Source organism: Neovison vison, chromosome 7, assembly GCF_020171115.1.
Source record: "Neovison vison isolate M4711 chromosome 7, ASM_NN_V1, whole genome shotgun sequence".
In the NCBI taxonomy this organism is placed as follows: domain Eukaryota; kingdom Metazoa; phylum Chordata; class Mammalia; order Carnivora; family Mustelidae; genus Neogale; species Neogale vison.
The window spans coordinates 58,556,579-58,577,745 of record NC_058097.1 but is presented as its reverse complement, the minus strand read 5'-3'; the positions used below and the strand labels follow the sequence as shown (position 1 = coordinate 58,577,745).

The 21,167-nt window shown below is 44.0% G+C and overlaps 1 protein-coding gene across 1 annotated transcript; it reads right to left on the bottom strand.

Moving 5' to 3' along the window:
- Positions 1-1,838: 1,838 nt before the first annotated feature.
- Positions 1,839-8,968, bottom strand: DUXA (double homeobox A). The gene is made up of 4 exons (XM_044260135.1): positions 8,754-8,968; positions 8,060-8,168; positions 7,271-7,416; positions 1,839-1,907 (listed from the first exon to the last, which is right to left on the bottom strand). Exons 1-4 carry the CDS (start codon positions 8,940-8,942, stop codon positions 1,839-1,841), a joined length of 513 nt encoding a protein of 170 aa, XP_044116070.1. The 5' UTR covers positions 8,943-8,968.
- Positions 8,969-21,167: the final 12,199 nt, after the last annotated feature.

Sequence of the window (21,167 nt, the reverse complement as noted above, 5' to 3'; positions counted from 1 at the left end):
TGGGTGGCTCAGTCAGTTAAGCATCCAACTTGGTTTCAACTTAAGTCATGATCTCTGGGGTGGTGGCACTGAGCCCTGTGTCAGGCTCTGAGCTCAGTAGGGAGTCTGCTTGAAAGAGTCTCTTCCTCTGCCCCTCCTGCCACTCAAGTGCCTCTCCCTCGCTCTCAGTAAATAGATCTTCTAAAAAACTTTTTTAAAAAGACACATGTTAAAATACAGTATACTAGTCAGAGAAAGACAAACACTATATGATTTCACTCATATGTGGAATTTAAGAAACAAAACAAATGAACAAAGGAAAAAAGAGAAACAAAAAACCAGACTCTTAATGAGAACAGACCTGTGGTTACCAGAGGGAGGTAGGGGGAGTGGGGAACACAGGTGAAGGGGACTGTGAGTACACTTACTATGATGAGCACTGAATAATGTAGAGAATTGTTGAATCCCTATATAGTATAGCTGACACTAATATAACACCGTATGTTAACTATCCTGGAATTAAGATTAAAAAATAATAAATCATTGGCTATTGACAAATGGTTCGACCTCCAGACCCTCTCCCTTTCCTGGAGGTCAGGGAGGAAGACCAGAAAGTGCCAGTTCTCTGATTTCTTTCATCACTGGAAAATCCAAAGATTTTATTTATTTTTTTTAAAGATTTTATTTATTTATCAGAGAGAGAGAGGGAGAGCGAGCACAGGCAGACAGAATGGCAGGCAGAGGCAGAGGGAGAAGCAGGCTCCCCACCGAGCAAGGAGCCCGATGTGGGACTCGATCCCAGGACGCTGGGATCATGACCTGAGCCGAAGGCAGCCGCTCAACCAACTGAGCCACCCAGGCGTCCCAAGTGCAAAGATTTTAGAAACTGTGCTAGAAATGGGGATGAAGACCAATAAATGTTTCTTACTAAAAAGCACAATTACTGTGATGGCTGGGAAAATGCTCTACTGGTATGTTTATTTTCCTTGTTCTCCAGATCTGCTGGACTCTGGATCTACGATCAAATCAGTCAGTAGGTTTGTGTGGTGCCTGTATCTGTCTCTGCTCCCTGAAGCTCTGCTTATCATCTCCAACAGGCTCAACTTCTGGAAAAGCTGAAGGTATGCTTAGAAGAGAGATTTAGATCCCAGGATGAAGACATAAAATATACTGAAAGTCTTGCTCTGGAGAAATAAGACAGTTGAGAGTGAGACTGGTGCCATTTTGTGTAGTTTCTATGCCCAAGGGGGAAAGATAAGAAAGAGAAATGGAAGAAGCCAGTTTGTATTTTCAAACGTGAAAGTAAACTCACTCCCACCTTCCTAGCCCAATGTGGAACTTACTACCCCCTGGGAAAGCCACACACTAGGAGGCCCCTGGCAGAACACACCTAAGGACTGATTCTTCTATTAAGTCAACCATACCTTCCACAAAAATTTACTGATTGCTTACTATGTACAAGGCCCTGGGAAGACAACAGTGAACATAATTCCCATTCTCCTGGGGTTTCTGCATTCCGGCTGGAAAAGTGCCCAGTGGAATTCCTTGGGGGGGGGAACCATAACTTGGGGAGAGCCTTCACAGACACTATAACCAATCCCCTTACTGCATGGAACCTGATAAGGCATTTGAGTAGGTTTGTCTTCTAGCTTTATCCTTCTTTTATCCTTCTAACCTATCCTTCTTCCAAGTTTATCCTTCTTTTGAGTAGGAATATCTTCTAGTTCCCAAGAGATAGTTGGGGTTGCCTCCACCATGTGGGACGACTGGACAGTCAGGAGGCTCGGCTTGTGAGCGACAGCGGGATTACCTTGAATGCTCTCATCCCAGAGATCCTGTTGCTGGTCTTGTCTCTGTTCTCAGTCTTGATCATGAGGTTCTCTTTTTCTCTGGACATGGAATCTGGATCTCCGATTTTGAAACCAAATCTAAATGGGTAAAACACTGAGAATTAATTAAAGCAAGTGACGTCTTGGAGTTTCGCCATCGCTTTTGTCATAAGGCAGAAGGAAGAGTGGGTTTGTTTTAGGCTTAATTTCAAAATCACTGTCATTCCATCTGATATCTAGGAAAGTCTATTGGGTCTGGAGATAAAGCCCAAAATTCTGAACCTCACACATAGTACTTGCGTGATGGGTTTTATACCCTCTTCCATGACCCAGGATATTTTCTTTTTTTTTAAAAAATATTTTATTTATTTATTTGACAGAGAGAGAGCACAAGTAGGTAAAGAGGCAGGCGGGGGTAGGGAGAAGCAGGCTCCCTTTTGAGCAGAGAGCCCGATGTGGGGCTTGATCCCAGGACCCTGAGACCATGACCTGAGCCAAAGACAGAGACTTAACCCACTGAGCCACACAGGTGCCCCTAGGAAAATATTTTCTATTCCACAGTAATGCATAATGGATTACTACTCCCAGCCTCTGCCCATAAATTACACTACATGTAATTTAGACACATTAGACACAGACGTTAAATATATGTATACATTTTATAATAACATAACTTTAGAAAAACACATGCTTTTATATATTACACACACACACGCCTGTCCCACAGCTGCTACTTTTGGTTTTCACAGAGGTTGCAAGCAGAATAAAGCACAGGTCTGGAGTCCAAAAACCAGGTTTTGGAAAAGTCACATAATATCCTGGAAACTTTCACGTCCTTCCTAACGGTCTAGGCCACCCTGCAGATGAATGCTAGTCTCAGAAGCCCGCACATGCATAGCCCTGTACGTGGCATCTACACCCAAATCCTAACCCCCTTTCTCCGTCTGCCATGCTTGTGATGGCTACAAGAATTAGTCCCCTGTTGACGAAGCCATTCAGATAAGTTCTCCTTTTTTCTGCACCTACCCATATCTTAATCTTAAGGAAAAATGTATTCAGCTTTGAATTCTGAGGAGAAAACTAGCCCAAAGAATATTGGAATGACCTTATTAGGACATGATTCACTTCATCTTCTACCGCTGACTTCTGTTTTCTTCTCTCCGCTCATGCTCTTTCAGAATCCCGCCGAACCAATTACTCAAAAGTCAGTCTGCCATTTCCATCCGGCTTCTCTGTAAAATCTCCAGCCTTCACTGGGACGCATCCTCTCCTCCCCAGAGCTTGGGAGCCTTGTGGAATCTGCCTCCTAACTATCCATTCTGGGTATCCCAGGAGGACACCTCCCACCTTGTGGGACTCCTTATATTCTTCTAGAACCCCGTCCTCCTGCTGGATAACACCCGTATCAGCCATCCAAACCAAACACGCCATATGTTCCGGGTTGGTTCATCTCTTTCCCTCTCCGCGCCATTCCTGTCCCCCACACCCTGTCCGTGCCCTGTGTTAGTCTGTATCCATGCCGTCCCTTAACCCCTTTCCATGCCTCAGCCTCCTTGACTTTTCCCTGATTGTCCAACCTATTTCCAGTCTCCGTAGCAGAGTCCATTCTTCACTCTGGAGGAAGAGAAGCTATTTCAAGCTGTAACTGAAGCATGCTTTCTCCTCCTCTGCCTTAATTCCTCAAGCACGTCCCTCCCACCCAAAGGATGAAATATAAACCCTTCCAGTGAACACTTTCCAAGTGTGTAATCCACTTCAAGACCTCTGAGCATGCCTGAGCATACAGGGATTAATCAGAGATGGGCCCCATCTCTCAACTCACAGGCTAACGAATGATGTCACATTTGGGTTTTGTGTCCACCGTCTTAACTGGCTACAAGCAGCTGGTCCACACTTGGAGCTCCCACAAGTATCTTTGACATGCTAGTTCACCAGCCCGTAGACAGATCTGCGATTCTCTGGAAGCCACAGGACTGCTCTTTGGAATCCGGTCTCCCGCCAGTGCTGCCCTTCCTAACCCCCTCTATCTGGGTCTTCCCCTGGGGAGTTTCCCCTGATTGTCAAGCCCCAGATCAAGTTTTCCTCTGTGAAACGATCTCTGCCAGACGCATCTGATTCCCTATTGGTACCAAACTCATTTGTTCACTCGTGTTTGTCTAGAAGGTGAATTTGTGTGACTTTATCGCACCATTGAAACTGCGGTTCATTTGCCCATCTCCCTTACTATTTTCCAAGCTTCTGTTTTCATGAATGCCTCACCAGGTAGGCCTGCTCCTTGCACACCGCAGATGCTTGTACGAGTGCAGCATGAAAGACACAGAAGGGGTGAGGAAGAGAGCAGAGAGGATGGCACATCGGTCCTCCTCGTGTCATTTGGTTCCTGGTTACTGCAAGGAGCACTGGTGTGGAAATACACACGCAGTACACTACTCTGGAAGAATCACACTCCGTCAGAACCCTGCATTGCTGGGACCCCCAGGTGGCTCAGCTGGTAAAGCATCTGCCCTCAGCTCAGGTCATGATCCTGGGGTCCTGGGATCAAGCCCCGCGTCAGGCTCCTCTGTCAATGGGGATCCTACCTCTCCCTCTACCTGCTGATGCCCTTGCTTGTGCTCCTTCTCTCTAACAAATAAATAAAATCTTCTTTTTTAGTAAAAGGATCCTACATTTTTGAGCTAAATGTTAAACCTCTAGACAAAATAATTCCAACCTCATGGGATAATTAGAAAGGTTGAGAAATATGGCAGATCTAAAGAGTTTAGCCAAATGTCTGGCTTGAATTCAAGGTAAAGTAACATTCCTTCCTTCCTTCATTCATTCAATGAATCCTTATCATCATGTGTCAGGCACTGTTCAGAAAACAAATAGGAAACCATCCAACGTGTCCCTTCCTCACCGCCCTCCAAATCCCACTTTGGCCAGTGCCGCAACCATGACGCTGAAGCCGAAGAAGCAGAATCAGCAGCAACAGCAGCAGCATCCCTCGATGCCAGAGCAGGAGGGAAGAGATTGGAGATGAGAAGGACAGGAGTCCCACTGGCCCACGTGACCTCCTGGCCAATGGAAAGCCTGATGACCCCAAGTCAGCTCGTCACAGAGGTCCTCCAGACTCAAGGTCTAATGATTCTACCACTGCTGAGTCCCCCACCTCCTCCCTGGGCAAAGGCCCAATTCAGGGAGGCCAAGGCCGCTGGTGTGGTCCAAACAGTTGTGGTCGGTAGAGGGGAGACTGATGCTGAATCTCCTTTTCCCAGACGGGGTCACCGGGGTCCCTTCTGGGGAGGCTTTCACAAAGGGCAGAGAAACTCTTGAAGGTTCAAAAGCTGGTCTCTTATCAAGAAGATCTGCCTTGGGGCGCCTGGGTTGCTCAGTGGGTTAAGCCGCTGCCTTCGGCTCAGGTCATGATCTCAGAGTCCTGGGATCGAGTCCCACATCGGGCTCTCTGCTGGGCAGAGAGCCTGCTTCTTCCTCTCTCTCTTTCAGCCTGCCTCTCTGCCTACTTGTGATCTCTGTCTGTCAAATAAATAAATAAAATCTTTAAAAAAAAAAAAAAGAAGAAGAAGAAGAAGGTCTGCCTGCCCAAAGATGGACCCCAGGTCACGGGAGACAAATCCAACTTCCCTGTATTGCTGACACTTAGCCAAAAAGGGCCACTGTCGAGGACCTCTGTGCCTTCTACCACTCAGGCATCGGCGGTCCTCCTCTGGGAGACCACCTTCCCATCCCGGCTGGGAAGAGCCTGCAGTGGCCTGAAGGCCATATATTTCCCTGTGCCCCTGGGATGGCTACCATGAGGCTGTTCCCCCCACCACCCTCAGTCAGGAACCCCCACCTGCATCTGCCACCTCCCCAGTTTGGGGTCCAGAGCTGTCTCTACAGTGAGGGACTCTGGCTGCTTTTTTCCAGCCCAGCTAGTATCTTTATAATCATTGTTTTAAATTCCCGTTCAGACATCTTACTTCTATCCATGCTGATTAAATCCCTGGCTTCGAGTACTACCTCCTCTTCTTTCTTATGGGATGAATTTCTCCTCATCACTTTGTCCAGAAAAGAAGAAAGAGAAGAAGCAAAAACAACTCCTACCTTCCAAAAGGTGGTTGTTTTTCTACAAACAAAAGAATTGGAGTATTTGTTTCCTCAGACCTCTGACTGATTTCTCAGGTGCTAAGAATGATTTGGTAACTATCTAGTTGTATTTGAGCAGTGAGACAAACTTAGGGTCCCCCTACTCCTTTGTCATCTGGACTCCTCCCCCTGGGCCCAGAGTGGCATCTTCGGTGGTGTGCAGTGTGCACTACTTCTGACCAGCCTCCAGACTCCTTTTCAGGACCCCATCTTTGCTCCCTTCATCTGCCTCCTGGGTCCTCATCCCCCTGTCCAACTGGCGACTGAACAGGAAACCTCTTCAGTGCTGTTGCTTCTGCAGCTGTCCCCGGTACTGCCAACAATTCCTGAGAGCCCTGGAGAAGTTTCCTGCCATTCTCTTCTTCTAGCTGCTTATTTCAAGTCCTTTCTATGTGACACGCCAGCGTGGCCAGCTGCTCTGTGGTACCCACCAGGTTATTTGACCTGGACTCAAGTCTGCATGGATGCGGGAGTTTCCCCCTGAAAGGCCACTCTCCTTGCTTTTGCATCTCATAGATTCCATGTCAGGAGTGTGATCCCCACCACTCTAGTCTGTGATCCCGGTGCTGGTGAAATTGGGCATCGTTGTGTAGCCTTTCGCAATGTGGGCAGCATCTTTGTGACTTCCTCATGCTACAGTTAAGTTTTTCTGCCAAAACGAGTGAGGCTCTTTGGTGTCCTCTCGATTTTCCACACCTCTCAACATGGGAGAGTTATGGAAATTTCCAGAAGACTGCCTCCCTTGTCCTCCCCATTCTTCTACTAGTATCGTTTCTTCTAGGTTTGAGGCGTTCACTAAAGGCTCTGGTGGACTACCCTATCTCCTCTCCAGCCCACTTTAGTTAGACTATGTCACTAACAGGTCACTAGTCCTTTTGTCTGAATTCTGTGACTCTCCACCCAGCTGGCTTTTGAGTGGAACCTGGACAACACTGTTGCCTTCCTCCAACCTTCTGCTACATCCCTTGCACTGGTTGCTTCCTATGAAAATGGCAATGGACAGGCTCAGTTTTGAACTGGTCCTGAGGAAATGGGTCAGGTATGTGGGCAAGAGGGATAAGAGCCACTGGAGAATGGAGAATGAATTTTTTAAATTTTTTTAATATTAGCAATAAATGCAGTGAAAAGATGAAAAAAAGAACATTGATTACAACAAAAAACCAACTGAAGGGGGTGAAAGCTGGCTGTGAGTGATCCTGGGCTAGAACCTACCAGATGGAGGGAACAGCTTGTGGAAAGGCCCTGGAGAGGGAATGTGCCTGTCATGTCCACGTAGTTCCCCTTCCCATATGTCTCTGTCTCTAGGACATGGAGCAGTTGAATTCTTCATCACTTACCTGGACTCTCGACTCTGGAACGCCAATTTCTTTAGCAAGTTGCTCTCTGGTATTGATCCCAGGATAAGGGTTGTTCGTAAACGCCTGGATGAGGGTGTGTAGTTGTGAGGGAGTATAGCTGGAACGGTGCCGTCTGTCTTCTCTGCCTGGGACGAATGTGAGATCAAGGGTCAAAGAACATTTCAGAGGTCAGTTTACACATTCAGACAGGAGCCCAAACATGCCCCACTCTGTCTCCCATCTAATTTGAAGCCTGTTGCTTCTCCTTAAGAGGGCTTTGCCCCAGCTTATTACAGGGAGAAAGTTCTAGAAGAGATGCAGTATATGGCTAGGTTGCTGGTTCTTTCCAGTGGAAAGAATGTAAACAGAGGAGAGTCTCAGGTCCATGAACCAGGACACCCAGATGGTTCAGTCAGTTTAAGTTTTGGACTTTGGCTCAGGTCATGATCCTGTAGTCCTGGGCTCAAGCCCCGCCATTGGGCTCCCTACTCAGCAGGGAGTCTGCTCCCTCTGGGCCTCACCCCACTCTCATGCTCTCTCTCTTCCTCCCTCTCTCTCTCCTATAAATAAATAAAATGTGAAAGGAAAAAATAGATAAAGGTTCGTGATCCATGAAAGGAAGAATTTCCAGGGGCCATGTTGAACCCTGAACCTGAAGACCCAAGCAGGAAGGAAGTCCAGAAAGAGAACATTCTTTCCTGCTAGGAGCAAGAGTTAGCTCCAGCGTAGACAGGCACTTGGGCACCCAAGAGGCCCTGCCAGGGACCAGGACTGGCGCAGACTATTTACTCTGAATCTCCTCTTCAGCATGATCTTGGTCTTGGCTTGATTCTAAATCCTCATCGGGTTCTGACTTTTTCTGGGACTGGTGCCTAGCTCTTCGATTCTGAAACCAAATCTTAAGTGAGGAAAACAAAATGAGAGAATTAAGTATGTTTATGTCATCTCAACCCCATCACTGCCTTTCTTCAAGGGTGTATATGTGATTCTTACTAGATCAAAGCTCGGGATTGTTACTGATACCTGTCACATCTGCCGAAGTCTTAGGTCAAGGCTTGGCATTTAGCATCTCCACAGTCTGGTCCCAACAGGACTGTAATAATCTTTTAAGTTAATAAGTAGATGCTGCAGTTATGTATTTTACAGGTAGTCCAAACATTTCCTCTTGCCTGAAGGAGTACCTGCCCGCCTCCTTCCCACTCCTGTAAGCTCTTTCATCCTCAGTACCCACATTTGTGAAGTCAGACAAAGAGCAACATCCTTGTCAGTTCTGGGTGTCAGTCAGGACGCCTCAGGGCAACCCTCTTAGGTCCCCTCCCTCTTTAGCTATGTACTATCACTCAATAAGCTTTGCTTTATTGCCCCCCACAAAGATACTCCATACAAAGCTCTTCTCAGACTCGTTTGCAGCTCTGCTCAATCAGCAGATTCCTTCTCCTCCCTTTCCACTTTTAGTCTTGAAGATATAGAATTTGTGACTTACCTGGACTCTAGACTCATCAGTGTTGACTTCCAAAGCCAGTCTTTGTTTGGTAGCATAACCTGGGTAAGGATTTTGGTCAAATGCCTTAATGAGGATTTTCAGTTGATCTTCTGTGAACCTAGTGCGGTTGCGTCTCTGATTCATTGCTATGGTCTCTGTGGAAAGGTCAGGAGAGAGGAAGCATTTCATAGGCCGGCTTATACATTTCAAACTTCAGGCTCTACCTAGACTCTGGTTTACCCTTTTCTTTTTTTTTTTTTTTTTTTTTTTTGATGATTTTTTTTTCCAATTTATTTATTTTCAGAAAAACAGTATTCGTTATTTTTTCACCACACCCAGTGCTCCATGCAAGCCATGCCCTCTATAATACCCACCACCTGGTACCCCAACCTCCCACCCCCCCGCCACTTCAAACCCCTCAGATTGTTTTTCAGAGTCCATAGTCTCTCATGGTTCATCTCCCCTTCCAATTTACCCAAAAGCACATACCCTCCCCAATGTCCATAAGACAAACCATAAGTGGTTTACCCTTTTCATTTGGAATCCACCAGAACCCAGTAGGAAAGAACTCTGCCACAATTATAAAGCCTTTAAACACAAGGGTGATTCTTTTTTTTTTTTTTTTTTTTTTAGATTTTATGTATTTATTTGAGAGAGACCGAGAGCACAAGCAGGGGGAGCAGCAAGCAGAGGGAGAAGGAGGCTCCCCACTGAGCAAGGAGCCTTATGCGGGACTCAATCCCACAACCCTGGGATCATGACCTGAGCTGAAACCAGATGCTCAACGAACTGAGCCCCCCAGGTGCAACCACAAGGATGATTTTGAGCTTTGCTAGTTGATCTGAATACCATGACTGGGAAGTTAAAGTCTTCTATTTTCAAAACCCATGGAAAATGGATGTGTTCTCTTCATATAAATTAAGAACAATGAGTCAAGAAGGTCACAATTACATTATAATCATGAATACTTGAACCCATAGATAAAAATTTTTTTAAAGATTTTATTTATTTATTAGAGAGAGAGAGAGGGAGAGAGAGCAAGCACAGGCAGACAGAATGGCAGGCAAAGGCAAAGGGAGAAGCAGGCTCCCTGCCAAGCAAGGAGCCCAATATGGGACTCAATCCCAGGACGCTGGGATCATGACCTGAGCCGAAGGCAGCTGCTTAACCAACTGAGCCACCCAGGGATCCCTACTTGAACCCATAGAAATGAAGAACAAATGAAGTATCATTAAGCCCCTCTCAGTTTTTCTGGTTAAAAGTCTGATACTTAGGGATACCTGGGTGGCTCAATTGGTTGTGTCTGCCTTCGGCTCAGGGTCCTGGGGTTGGGTCCTACATCAGGCTCCTTGCTCAACAGGGAGCCTGCTTCTCCCTCTGCTTGCTGTTTCCCCTGCTTGTGCGCACTCTCTCTCTCTCTCTCTCTCTGTCAAATAAATAAATAACATCTTTTTTTTTTAAAGTCTGGTACTTATTAAATCATTTTGAAGTCCACTGCCCTCAGTGACAGATAAACAGGATCACTTTCCAAAATGTTTCTTCTAAGGTTTTATTTATTTATTTGACAGAGAGAGACACAGCGAGGGAGGGAATACAAGCAGAAGGAGTGGGAGAGAGAGAAGCTGTCTTGCCAAGCAGGGAGCCTGATGCGGGACTTGATCCCAGCACCCTAGAATCATGACCTGAGCCAAAGGCAGATGCTTTATGTCTGAGCCATGCAGGTGCTCCTCCAAAATGTTTTTTAAAACACTGTGAGGAGTATATAATTAATTTTTAAAAATTCCATACTTTCAATAGAATCTCAAATAGGGGATAAATACCACATTGCATTATTTTATTATTTTAAAGATTTCCTTTATAAGAGAGTGAGAGCATGAGTAGAGGAAGAGGCAGAGGGAGAGGAAGAAGCAGACTCCTCGCTGAGCAAGGGGCCTGACACGGGTCTCGATCCCAGGACTGCAGGATATTGACCTGAACTGAAGGCAGACACTTAACTGAATGAGCCATCCAGTTGCCCCACATTACATGATTTTAGATACAGAACGCCACCTTGAAATAGCCAGATCTGGAAAGCCTGGGCATTTGTTTGGAGTGTATGATTCTGTACCACAATTGGACTTCGTGAACTGAGATGAGAAGAATGGTTCCTGAGGATGCTCGAGGTTCAGTCAGAAGCGCAACAGCTGCGGTCCTGACCAGAGACTTTATGTGCTGAGTGGCTCTGTCTGACACCTCACAGGAAAAAGCAAGCTGACTCCATCTCTATACGGATCTGCGGTATTGCTGAGGTCACTCTCAGGAAAGCCAAACTCTCCATTTATGCAAAAAGAAAATCCAGTAAAAACTCCTAACTGGCTACTCATTGCATTCCTTAAGCAAAAGAATTCATGGATTCTAGTCTCTAAGGATGCTTAAGGACATTCCCTGAATGTCCCTCCTGAAAGCCTATATCTTCAATTGCGTACCTGGTCTCTTGTACTACACTGAAAGGGGAAGGTAAACTTTATGTATGTGTTTTTATTTACTTATTTTTTAGATTTTGAACTTTTTTGAAAGGAATGTCTACCCCCAGCCTGGGGGTTGAACTCACAATGCTGGTGAGTCGTGAGTCATCCGCTCTGCCACCAATGCTGGTAAGTCGTAAGTCGTCTGCTCTGCCCCACTGGGACAGCCAGTGGTCCTGAAAGGGGAAAGCTAACTTCATTATTACCCACAAGTCTTCTAAAATCATGCTGATCAGTCCCTTACCTATATCTTTGACCTACTTTGACCTTATACCCTGGAGTAAGTATGTCCTCCAGCCGCCACACCTAACTTCTCTGTCCAACCAGGCCAACTTCCTCCTACCCCAGAGCATGGTGCTTGTTCCTCTCTCACTGTGATGCTCTTCCCATGGCTACCGAATAACCTGCTCCTTTGCGACAGGCTCCAGCTTGAGTACTGTCTTCTGAGGGTCCTTCCTGACTCTCCAGTCTAAGGCCCATGCTCCATGCACCAAATAGTCTGTGACAGGATTTTTTTTAAGGTTTTTATTTATTTGAGAGCTTGCAAGAGAGTGAGAATGGGAAAGGGGAGGGGGAGATGCAGAGGGAAAAGCAGGCTCCCCACTGAATGAGGAGCCTGATGAGGGGCTCAGTCCCAGGACCTGGGACCATGACCTGAGGAGAAGGCAGACATTTAACCGACTGAGCCACCCAGGTGCACCTGTGATTAATTTTCCTGTTGGCAAGTGATTGGTTCTGAAGTTGGCCTTAGGTGAAAAAACTCTCTCAGGTTACCACCCGTATTACACCGTCACTTACATTATTCTCTGTGCACAGGCCCTCGACTATCCATTCTAAGAAAAAAAAATTCCTTTACAATAAAAAGCTTAAAGGAAGGCCCTTAAGTAGCTCTAGAACTTCTGACTAACCCAGACCAACCCTCTAGGAAGCAGGGGGAGGGATAAGCAGATTAGGGCTTCCTGAGACACTGAGGCACGCGTGTAGAGGCTGGGCTGGGAGGAAGAGATGAGGGAGGGCAGAAGGAAGATGCAAGTTGAGGAAGGAGCGAAGCGAAGAGATCAAAACTGAGTAATATTGCTTTCTTTCCGTTTTTTTTTTAAAGATGTTATTTATTTGTTAGAGAGAGAACAAGCAGAGGGAGAAGCAGGCTGAGCCGAGCAGGGAGCCGGACGTGGGACTTGATCTCAGGATCATGACCTGAGCCAAAGGCAGACGATTAACCGGCTGAGCCACCCAGGCGCCACAGCAAGATCTCTTTCATCAGCCCAGGCACATGCTTTAGCCCAATAAGCTAAAGGCTCCTGGAGAGCAGCATCAAGATCCAGTTCATTTCTGACTGGGGAGTGGGGGGAGCAGGTGAGAGGAGCACCAGGTTCCGGACAGAGTTACAGCTCAGTCATTGCCAGGAGAGTCTGTGCCCTAGAGGAACCGGTGACCCACGTGCATGTGCGTAATGCAAGTGGAAAGTCACTGCCGTAGTGCCGGTAGTAGTGAACATCTTAACTGTCCACCAAAAGGGAACTGCATTTCCAGACAAAAATGCTGGCAAGATATCTGAAGTAAATTTTATTTTAGGACGTTTGGATTTACAGAAGTTGCAAAGGTAGTATGAGGAGTTCCCATATGGTCTACATCCAATTTCCCCTATCATTCATTGTGCTTTTTAAAGTCATCTCTGCACCCAATGTGGAGCTCAAACTCATGACCCCAAGATCAAGAGTGACTCGCTCTACCAAATGACAGCTGGGTGCCCCTCCCCTATTTTTAACACATTAGTACAGTATATTTGTCACAACTAATGAATTGATACTGATTCATTATTAGTTACTAAAGTCCATACTTTATTCACATTTTTAAAGTTTTTATTTAAAAGTTTTTACTTTGGGGCGCCTGGGTGGCTCAGTGGGTTAAGCCTCTGCCTTCCGCTCAGTCATGATCCCAGGGTCCTAGGATGGAGCCCCACATCGGCCTCCCTGCTTAGCAGGGAGCCTGCTTTGCTCTCTCTCTGCCTGCCTCTCTGCCTACTTGTGATCTCTCTCGGTCAAATAAATAAATAAAATCTTTTTAAAAAAATAAATAAAATAAAATAAAAGTCTTTTTTTTTACCTAATATCCTTTCCTGTTCGAGGGTATTCAAGGTACCGTCGTGCTACATTGGGTCATCCTGTCTCTTTAGGGTCCCTTTGACTCTTCACAGTGTCTCAGACTTTCCCAGTTTTCCATGAAATGGACAGTTCTGAGGAGTCCTGAGCAGATTTTTTTTGGTAGAACCCCACTGGATTTTATCTGATATTTTTCTATGATTAGACTAGGGCTATGTTTTCTGAGGAGGAACCAAATGGGGTTTTGAGAGCAATCTAAAATGTACAGGGAGAATAAAAGCCCACAAAATAGATTATATATTTTGTTTAAAAAGATACAGATGATAGAATTAATTATCCAGATAAAATAGATTAATACAATTTTTTTCCCTATGGTACGCATGCAGAAACAGACAAGTAGACAAATGGAACCAAATAGAAAGCCTGTTACATGTGAGAACTTGGGATGGCTACAGCCTCCAGAATCCGTGCCGGGAAAGGATAGTGTGGGGTAAGGAAAACGGCTGACTGTATGAAGAAAAATGAAGTTGAGCCATAAAATAGACAGCATATTTTAAAATGCCAAATTAAAGACATGTAAAAGGTTACAGTAAATGGAAGATGATGTACAAGAAACCCTATGTTACACTAAGATAGAAAAGAGTTACTTAAATAAAATGCCAAACACAGATGGGAAAAATTGCTGGAATTGAAAACTGCAGTTGAAAAGTTAAAGCCAGATAAAGCCAGATGCTTGTAATGATGGGGGTTTTAACTGTTCAAAAACGTATTTCTAGAGTCCCTCCACAAGACCCTCCACCCTCCCCTAGGCACTGTGAGCAAAGCAGACAAGATAGCCATGGCCTCATGGAGAGTCAGGAGATAGCAAACAAGTGAAATGTTGTTGTCAGAGGGTGAATATTTCTAGGGCAAAAAAAGGAAGGAGGGAAAGGAGAGGATGCATAGGGTATGGTCACAATTTTAAGTGAAGTGATTAGCAAAGACCTCACTGAGAAAATGACTTGAGCAAAGACTTGAAGCAAATAAGAGAGGAAGAAGCCATGTTGACATTGAGACAGGTACGTTGCGGGAACTGGGGATAGCAGCGGGTGCCTGTCTGCGCTATTTAAGAGAGAGCAAGGTTAGACAGTCTGGAGAGGAGGATATAGAGCATGAGCAGGTGAGGTCCTAGTCCTTAGGTGGGGGTGGGAAGCCAATTATATAGGGCCTTACAGGGCCATGTGGGGATGGACCAAGAAACGGTCAGATTCCTAAAATATTTGAAAGTTAAAGCCAGCAGAATTTCCAGCCTGATTAGATGTGGGTCATAAAAGAAAAATGGCTCAAGGATGTTCCCTAGATTTTTTTTTTTTTTTTTGGCTGGCATGTCCCGTGTGAGGATAAACTCAGGCAGGAAGAGTTCGGGTGGAAACATGGAGAGTCCGGTTTGGTTGAGTTTGGGATGCTTGTTAGAGACAAGTCAACCTAGACAGACAAACCCAAGGTTCAGGAGAAAAGTTGAGCCTGGAGAGAGAAATCTGGAAGCTTCTTTGATTCCAAAGATATTCTGGTCTCTGAACTTTCTTATGGCTCTCATAGTTTCTTAAATGTGTCTCTCTCCCTCCCCTTCCTGAAGCAACAATCTGTCTTGTTAGTTCTTAAATGCCTGTACCTTTCTGAAACCCCCAATGCTCAGAAAACGCACATTTTCATCTCACATGACAGAATCTGGTTTTCCCTAACCCTAGTACAGCTTTTTCAAAGTTTAAAAATGGAATTCCCACAACTTCTGGCAATCCCAGTAGGTTTTTAAACCCAATTTTTAGTCCACTTCCCTCTCCAAACCAACAAAATGGAAACTTAGTCAGGTGTGAGGGGCGCTTACCGTTTGGAGAGTTCTCTGGGGCTGTGTTGGAACGGCGTTCTGAAGTCTGAGGATCAGACTGGAACGCAGCTTCGAGGATGGGCTTATATCATCAGCCGGCTCGGCCCCTCCTGTCTATTTAATCTTTAGTGATTCTGAAGTTTTATCTTTGCCAGTTGAATCACTTCTTAGAACCATAGACCCTCTTAAGCTAGGAAGGGCTAGATAAGCCTCCTATTCTTCCATTAATGGAGATTTAATCATTTATACTAACCCTAACCCATTACAGGACAATCTCCAAGGCCTACTGTTTTCACATTTTTTCAACATTAATTATATACATTTTTTTAAAGATTTTATTTATTTATTTGACAGAGAGAGATCACAAGTAGGCAGAGAGGCAGGCAGAGAGAGAGAGAAGGAAGCAGGCTCCCTGCCGAGCAGAGAGCCTGATGCGGGACTTGATCCCAGGACTCTGAGATCATGACCTGAGCGGAAGGCAGAGGATTAACCCACTGAGCCACCCAGGCACCCTATATACATTTTTTTAAGTTGCTTTTTAAAAATGTTCTTCACTTATCTTTTGAAGTGGTGACCTTTTCTTATTAAATTAAAAGAGTTCTTGGGGCGCCTGGGTGGCTCCATTGGTTAAGCTTTCAGCTCAGCTCATGATCCCAGGGTCCTGGGATGGAGCCCCACATTGGGCTCCCTGCTCAGCGGGGAGTCTGCCTCTCCCTCTCCTTCTGCCTGCTGCTCTGCTTGCTTGTGCTCTCTCTCTTTCTGTCATATAAATAAACAAAAAAAAATTTTTTTAAAAGATTAAAAGAGTTCTTAGTGAGCCTGTCTTGCTCTGTCTGTAGAGCATGTGACTCTTGACCTTGGGGTCATGAATTCAAGACCCATGTTGGGTGTTGGGCATACAGCTTATTTAAGGAAAACAACAAACAAAAAGCAAGTGAAAATTAAAAGAGTTCTTTTAATTAGTGCCAGGATTAGGGATGGAAAGTGAAGTTCTCACCTCAGGAGCAATTTAAGAGGGTGCAAAAAATTCTGTCTTCAATATAAATCAGATTTGAATGCAATACTTAAAAAACCAAAAATTAATTGTAAAAAGTCCATGTATATAAGATATTAAAAATGTAAATAAAAACAAGATCCTACCCCACAGGGGCAAGAGTGGTTTCAGATGAGATTGCCTGTGCAATGAACATAAAAGTCTCTCCCTTGCAATCTCTTCTCGAGGTCACTGATCAGCCTTGATGGAAGGTGACAAATTCTTGTAGTTGTTGGTAGCTGCAATCCACAGTACCACAGGATAAGAAGGAAAGTTTCATTTTATTACACATATATGTTTGTGTTATTTTAAAACACTTTAAAGAGGAATTAGATAAGTAATACAAGTTTTATTTATTGAGATATTTGACTTCTTTTTGGTTTTTAGACAGATTTATTTATGTACGTATTTGAGAGAGGGGGAGGAGCAGAAGGAGAGAGAATCTTACGCAGACCTCACACTCAGCTTAGAGCCCAATTCAGCGCTCAAACCCACAACCCTGAAATCCCAACCTGAGCTAAAGCTGAGAGTCAGCCGCTTAGCTAACTGTGCCACCCAGGCACTCCACATGAGCTATCTGACTTCTAACAAATAAAATGTGATCAAATATTAAATCTTTCCTGAAAGTTCTTTAATCAGGACAATAACATACTTATCAGGAAACTTTTATACTATAGTCATGTAAAACAGCGGTAAGTTGTATGTCATTCACTTCTGTATATTAAACCTTTTTTACTATATTTTCCGCCAAATTGGTCTAGACACCTAGAGCACAATTTTCTGCCATTTGTATTTATTAAAATGTCTATTTTTGATATATATTTTTATGTATACCTACTTGGATTTAAATATCATAACTTATATGATTTGTTAATGATTATAAATTAAATATTTATTATACTTATTCCAATTAAATACTATATTTATTTTAAAATATATATTTTAAATTTATACTAAAATTTTTAACATATATGTGGCATCTAAAAAGCCAATCAGGGGCGCCTGGGTGGCTCAGTTGTTAAGCATCTGCCTTTGGCCCAGGTCCTGATCTCAGGGTCCTAGGATGGGGCCCCGGATCTCTCCCCTGCTTGGCGGGAAGCCTCCTTCTCCCTCTCCCACTCCCCCTGCTTCTGTTCGCTCTCTCGCTGTGTCTCTCTGTGTCAAACAAAGAAATAAAATCTTTTTTTTTAAAGTGAAAATCGGGGGCCCTGGTGGCTCAGTGGGTTAAAGCCTCTGCCTTCAACAGGGTCCTGGGATGGAGCCCCGCATCAGGCTCTCTGCTCAGCAGGGAGCCTGCTTCCCTTCCTCTCTCTCTGCCTGTCAAATAAATAAATAAAATCTTTTTTAAAAAATAAAATAAAATAAAATAAAAAAGTGAAAATCATTGGCCATTGTGAAAAAGATGTTCTCAAATTTTTGTCAGTGAAAATCTCTGAGCTTGTGGAGATTAGATTACATTTCAGAAGAGAGGAAACACAATTTAGGAAAGATGGGGAAATTCTCAACCTCATCAGTGTCTGGAAAAGGAAATCACAACCATCATTAAATTCCATTTTACACTGATTTCATTGGCGAAATATAAGAAGTTTGACAATTCCAAGTTATTGAATAAGATCTAAATGAATAAACATCTCTTGTCTCTTCCAAAAACTTGGAAACCTCCAACAACTTGGCATTTATTGGGGTGCTCGGGTGGCTCAGTCTGCTTTCAGCTCAGATCATGATCCCAGGGTTCTGGTATTAAGTCCTGCAATGGGCTCCCTGCTCAGCGGGAAGCCTGCTTCTCCCTCATCCCTCTGCTTGCTGCTCTGCCTTCTTGTGCTCTCTATCTCTCTGTCAAATAAAAAAATAAAATCCTTTTTAAAAGACTATTAAAAAAAAAACCTTGGCATTATCTTTAAAAATTGAAAATTTTTGGACTCTCCCATGATGCAGCCATTTCCATCCTGATTTTACAAGGGAAACTTTTCCATATGTTTTAAGATTTTATTTATTTGAGAGAGAGAGTGTGTTTAAATTTTACTTCTACCTTCTTAGGATCTCTGGATGGGCCTGAGAATTAAATTGACATAAGACAGATTAACAGGAGAGAAGCTTATAAATTTATTTAATGTAAGTTTCACCTGATAAAAAAGACTTCATAAGAAAACGAAGACGCAAAGAAGTAGGAAACCTAAGTGCTTATATGTTAAGTTGAACAAAGAGAGGCAATTGTTCAAAAGTAGCTAAAATAAATGGGGAGACTAAAGGAAGATAAAAGTTATCTTTAAAGAAAGATTTTATTTATTTATCTGAGTGAGAGAGGGAGTACAAGCAGAGGGCGTGACACAGGGAGAGTCAGAAGCAGGCCTTCAGCTGAGCGGGGAGCCCAACTCGGGGCTCAACCCCAGGACTCTTGAGATCATGACCTAAGCCAAAGGCAGAGACTTAAACTACTGACCCACCCATTGCCCCCAAAGTTATCTTAACAAGGTCTGTTTATATGGATTTTCATTTGTTTGTTTTGACTCCTCATGTCTGGTGATAACCATGTTTCTTTGCTCCCAGCCACATTTTTGTCACACTTTGTCACATTTGTCACTAACACTCATCCTTTTTCCCTCCCGCTATCCCTCAATCTATATTTTTCTGAACCATTTAAGAGCTTGATACTTCATGTCTCATATTTGCTTGTATTTTCTGAGAACAAGGATATTATCTTACACAACCAGAGGACAATTTCTAATGTCAGAGAATTTAACATCAGGTCAGTAGATTCATTTCACCCGGATCACATTGCATTCATCATGTAAAGTCCATTGTATGTAATATGGTCCTACCAGTAATGGGCCAATACCAGATTTTACCTAGTTAGGCAGAAGTATGACTTTTTACTGTCTTTATTTGGAGATTAAGTATGGTTTAAGGAGATGTATGTGGGTGCCAATTTGACAAGAGGTGGAATATGATGGCTAGTTTTATGTATAAACTTAGCCAGTTATTGGATCAAACACTGATGTAGTGTTGCTATGAAGATATTTTATAGATATGCTCAACATCTACAAATGATTGGCTTTAAGCAAAGGATTTTATTTGGTAGTGGGTGGGCCTTATCCAATCAGTGCAAAGGTCTTATGAGTTTAAGTAAGAGTTCCCAGAGGAAGAAATTCAATGTCAAAACTGCAGCATTAGTTTTGTCTGGAGACTTTCCAGCCCACCCGCCTACCCTCTAACCTATGGATAGAGTAAAACTTGCCACGCCCCACAATTACATAAGCGAATTTCTTGAAATAAATCTCATATACATACTGTACCTATATATGTATATGTAATGCCCATATATACACCGTATAGTTATAACAGGTGTACATGTAAACATTTATAAAACATATATCTTACTAGTTGTCTGCAGAACTCTTGATAGATCTTCATTCCTTGACTTGATTAATAACTTGTCACTATGATTCTCTCTCATCTTAGAAATATTATCTCAAGGGCATGTCTATACTCCCTGATTCCAGTTCTCAATCTGTATGCATCCTCAAATCATCAAAAATGCATTTGATTCTCCCAGCTTCACAGTTATGGGGGAAAAAAAATCACCAATGGTGACTTCTAAGATTGCTTAATGTAGCTCCAGGTGGACATTAGAACCCGTAATGTGAGTTTGTTGGTTTCTTGACATCAACAAGTTAACAAAGCCAGACTGGTCCAGGATTCATGCTCTGTCCATTCTCTTCTCCAGTCTACACTCATTACTCTGATGGTCTTACCTAGTATCATGATTTGGAATATTGGTGTAAGCTAGTAACTCCCAAATGTATGGGTAGTGTCCACACAAAAGGAACAAAGCTTTTTTAAAATCTTAAAGAGAAAGAGAGTTTTATTTAAGCTCAGGTTAGGACAGCTAACCGGTATACACAATCTTCACAAAGAAGAGAGTGCTCTGGGAAGGAACATTTGGTGCACTCTTATATTTTTGTTTTTACATAAAGAGTTACAAATCATCATGAACAGGCATTCCAAAAAGTTACAGACTTTCTCTTATGCTTTTAGTATATGTAAAACTTTATATATGACTTTAAAGTATGACTTTAATCTTAGGGGAACGAAGGAGGGTTTTTTTTTTTTTTTTCCCTTTTATCTTTATGCTTAGAATGCTCCTGTTTGGTTTTTGTTTTTGTTTTTCAACAAAGCAGATGAGCAATGTGTGCTCGGGGCAGAAATAGAGGCCATGCTTTGATGTTTGCCAAGTCATTTTGACTTTGGTAAATGCTCAAGTATAGCTTCCCTGACAGCCCCATAACAGGGCCCACAAAAACGGAAAGTTGAAAATTTTCCTTTATTTCATCAAATTTTCCTTTATCAGTGATCGGTAACACATGCTTTGTGGTCTCACAAACGTTTCAGACACCCCCCACCCCGCTCACAGGTGGAGTCCCGAGTCCCCCTCCAAGCTTCCTCCATGTGCTCCTCTCCACCTCACAGGATGGCAAATCCATTTCTCGGTGATCTGGGCCAATTACATGACTCAGAATGTCATCGCATGAAAAAGGCCCAGGAGAGTGTGCAGCTCTCTGCGGAGAGAAAGGGGACTTCCGGTGTCCTCCTTGGCAGGATTTTTACACTACTTTTTTGGGAGGATGCGGGAAGGGGGTACCAAAAGGGGAAGTGAGCAGGCCAGCCTCGAGTCGAGGGCGCGGTCTCTACCCTTGCATGCGTGCCCCCGCCCGACGAACGTCCCTGCTTCCCGAGCCTCAATTTCCCCAGGCCCAGAACGAAGGCTCTCGCTCCTGCCCCTTGCCAGTCCTCTCGAACTGTAAACAGGCGGACAGGCTGCTCAGTTGCCCGCGATTCTTTCCCTGGAAGGAAACTCCTACGAAGACCCGCCTCGCGCAGTAGGACACGGAGGAGGGAAAACCACAGTACCCA

Coding starts and splice junctions, on each gene's coding strand:
- DUXA (XM_044260135.1), bottom strand. CDS start 8,942: ATGAAATGCTTCCTCTCTCCTGACCTTTCCACAGAGACCATAGCAATG. Junction 8,169..8,753: donor CTGATGAGTCTAGAGTCCAG/GTAAGTCACAAA, acceptor TCCTCACTTAAG/ATTTGGTTTCAGAATCGAAG. Junction 1,908..7,270: donor TTCCAGAGTCGAGAGTCCAG/GTAAGTGATGAA, acceptor TTACCCATTTAG/ATTTGGTTTCAAAATCGGAG.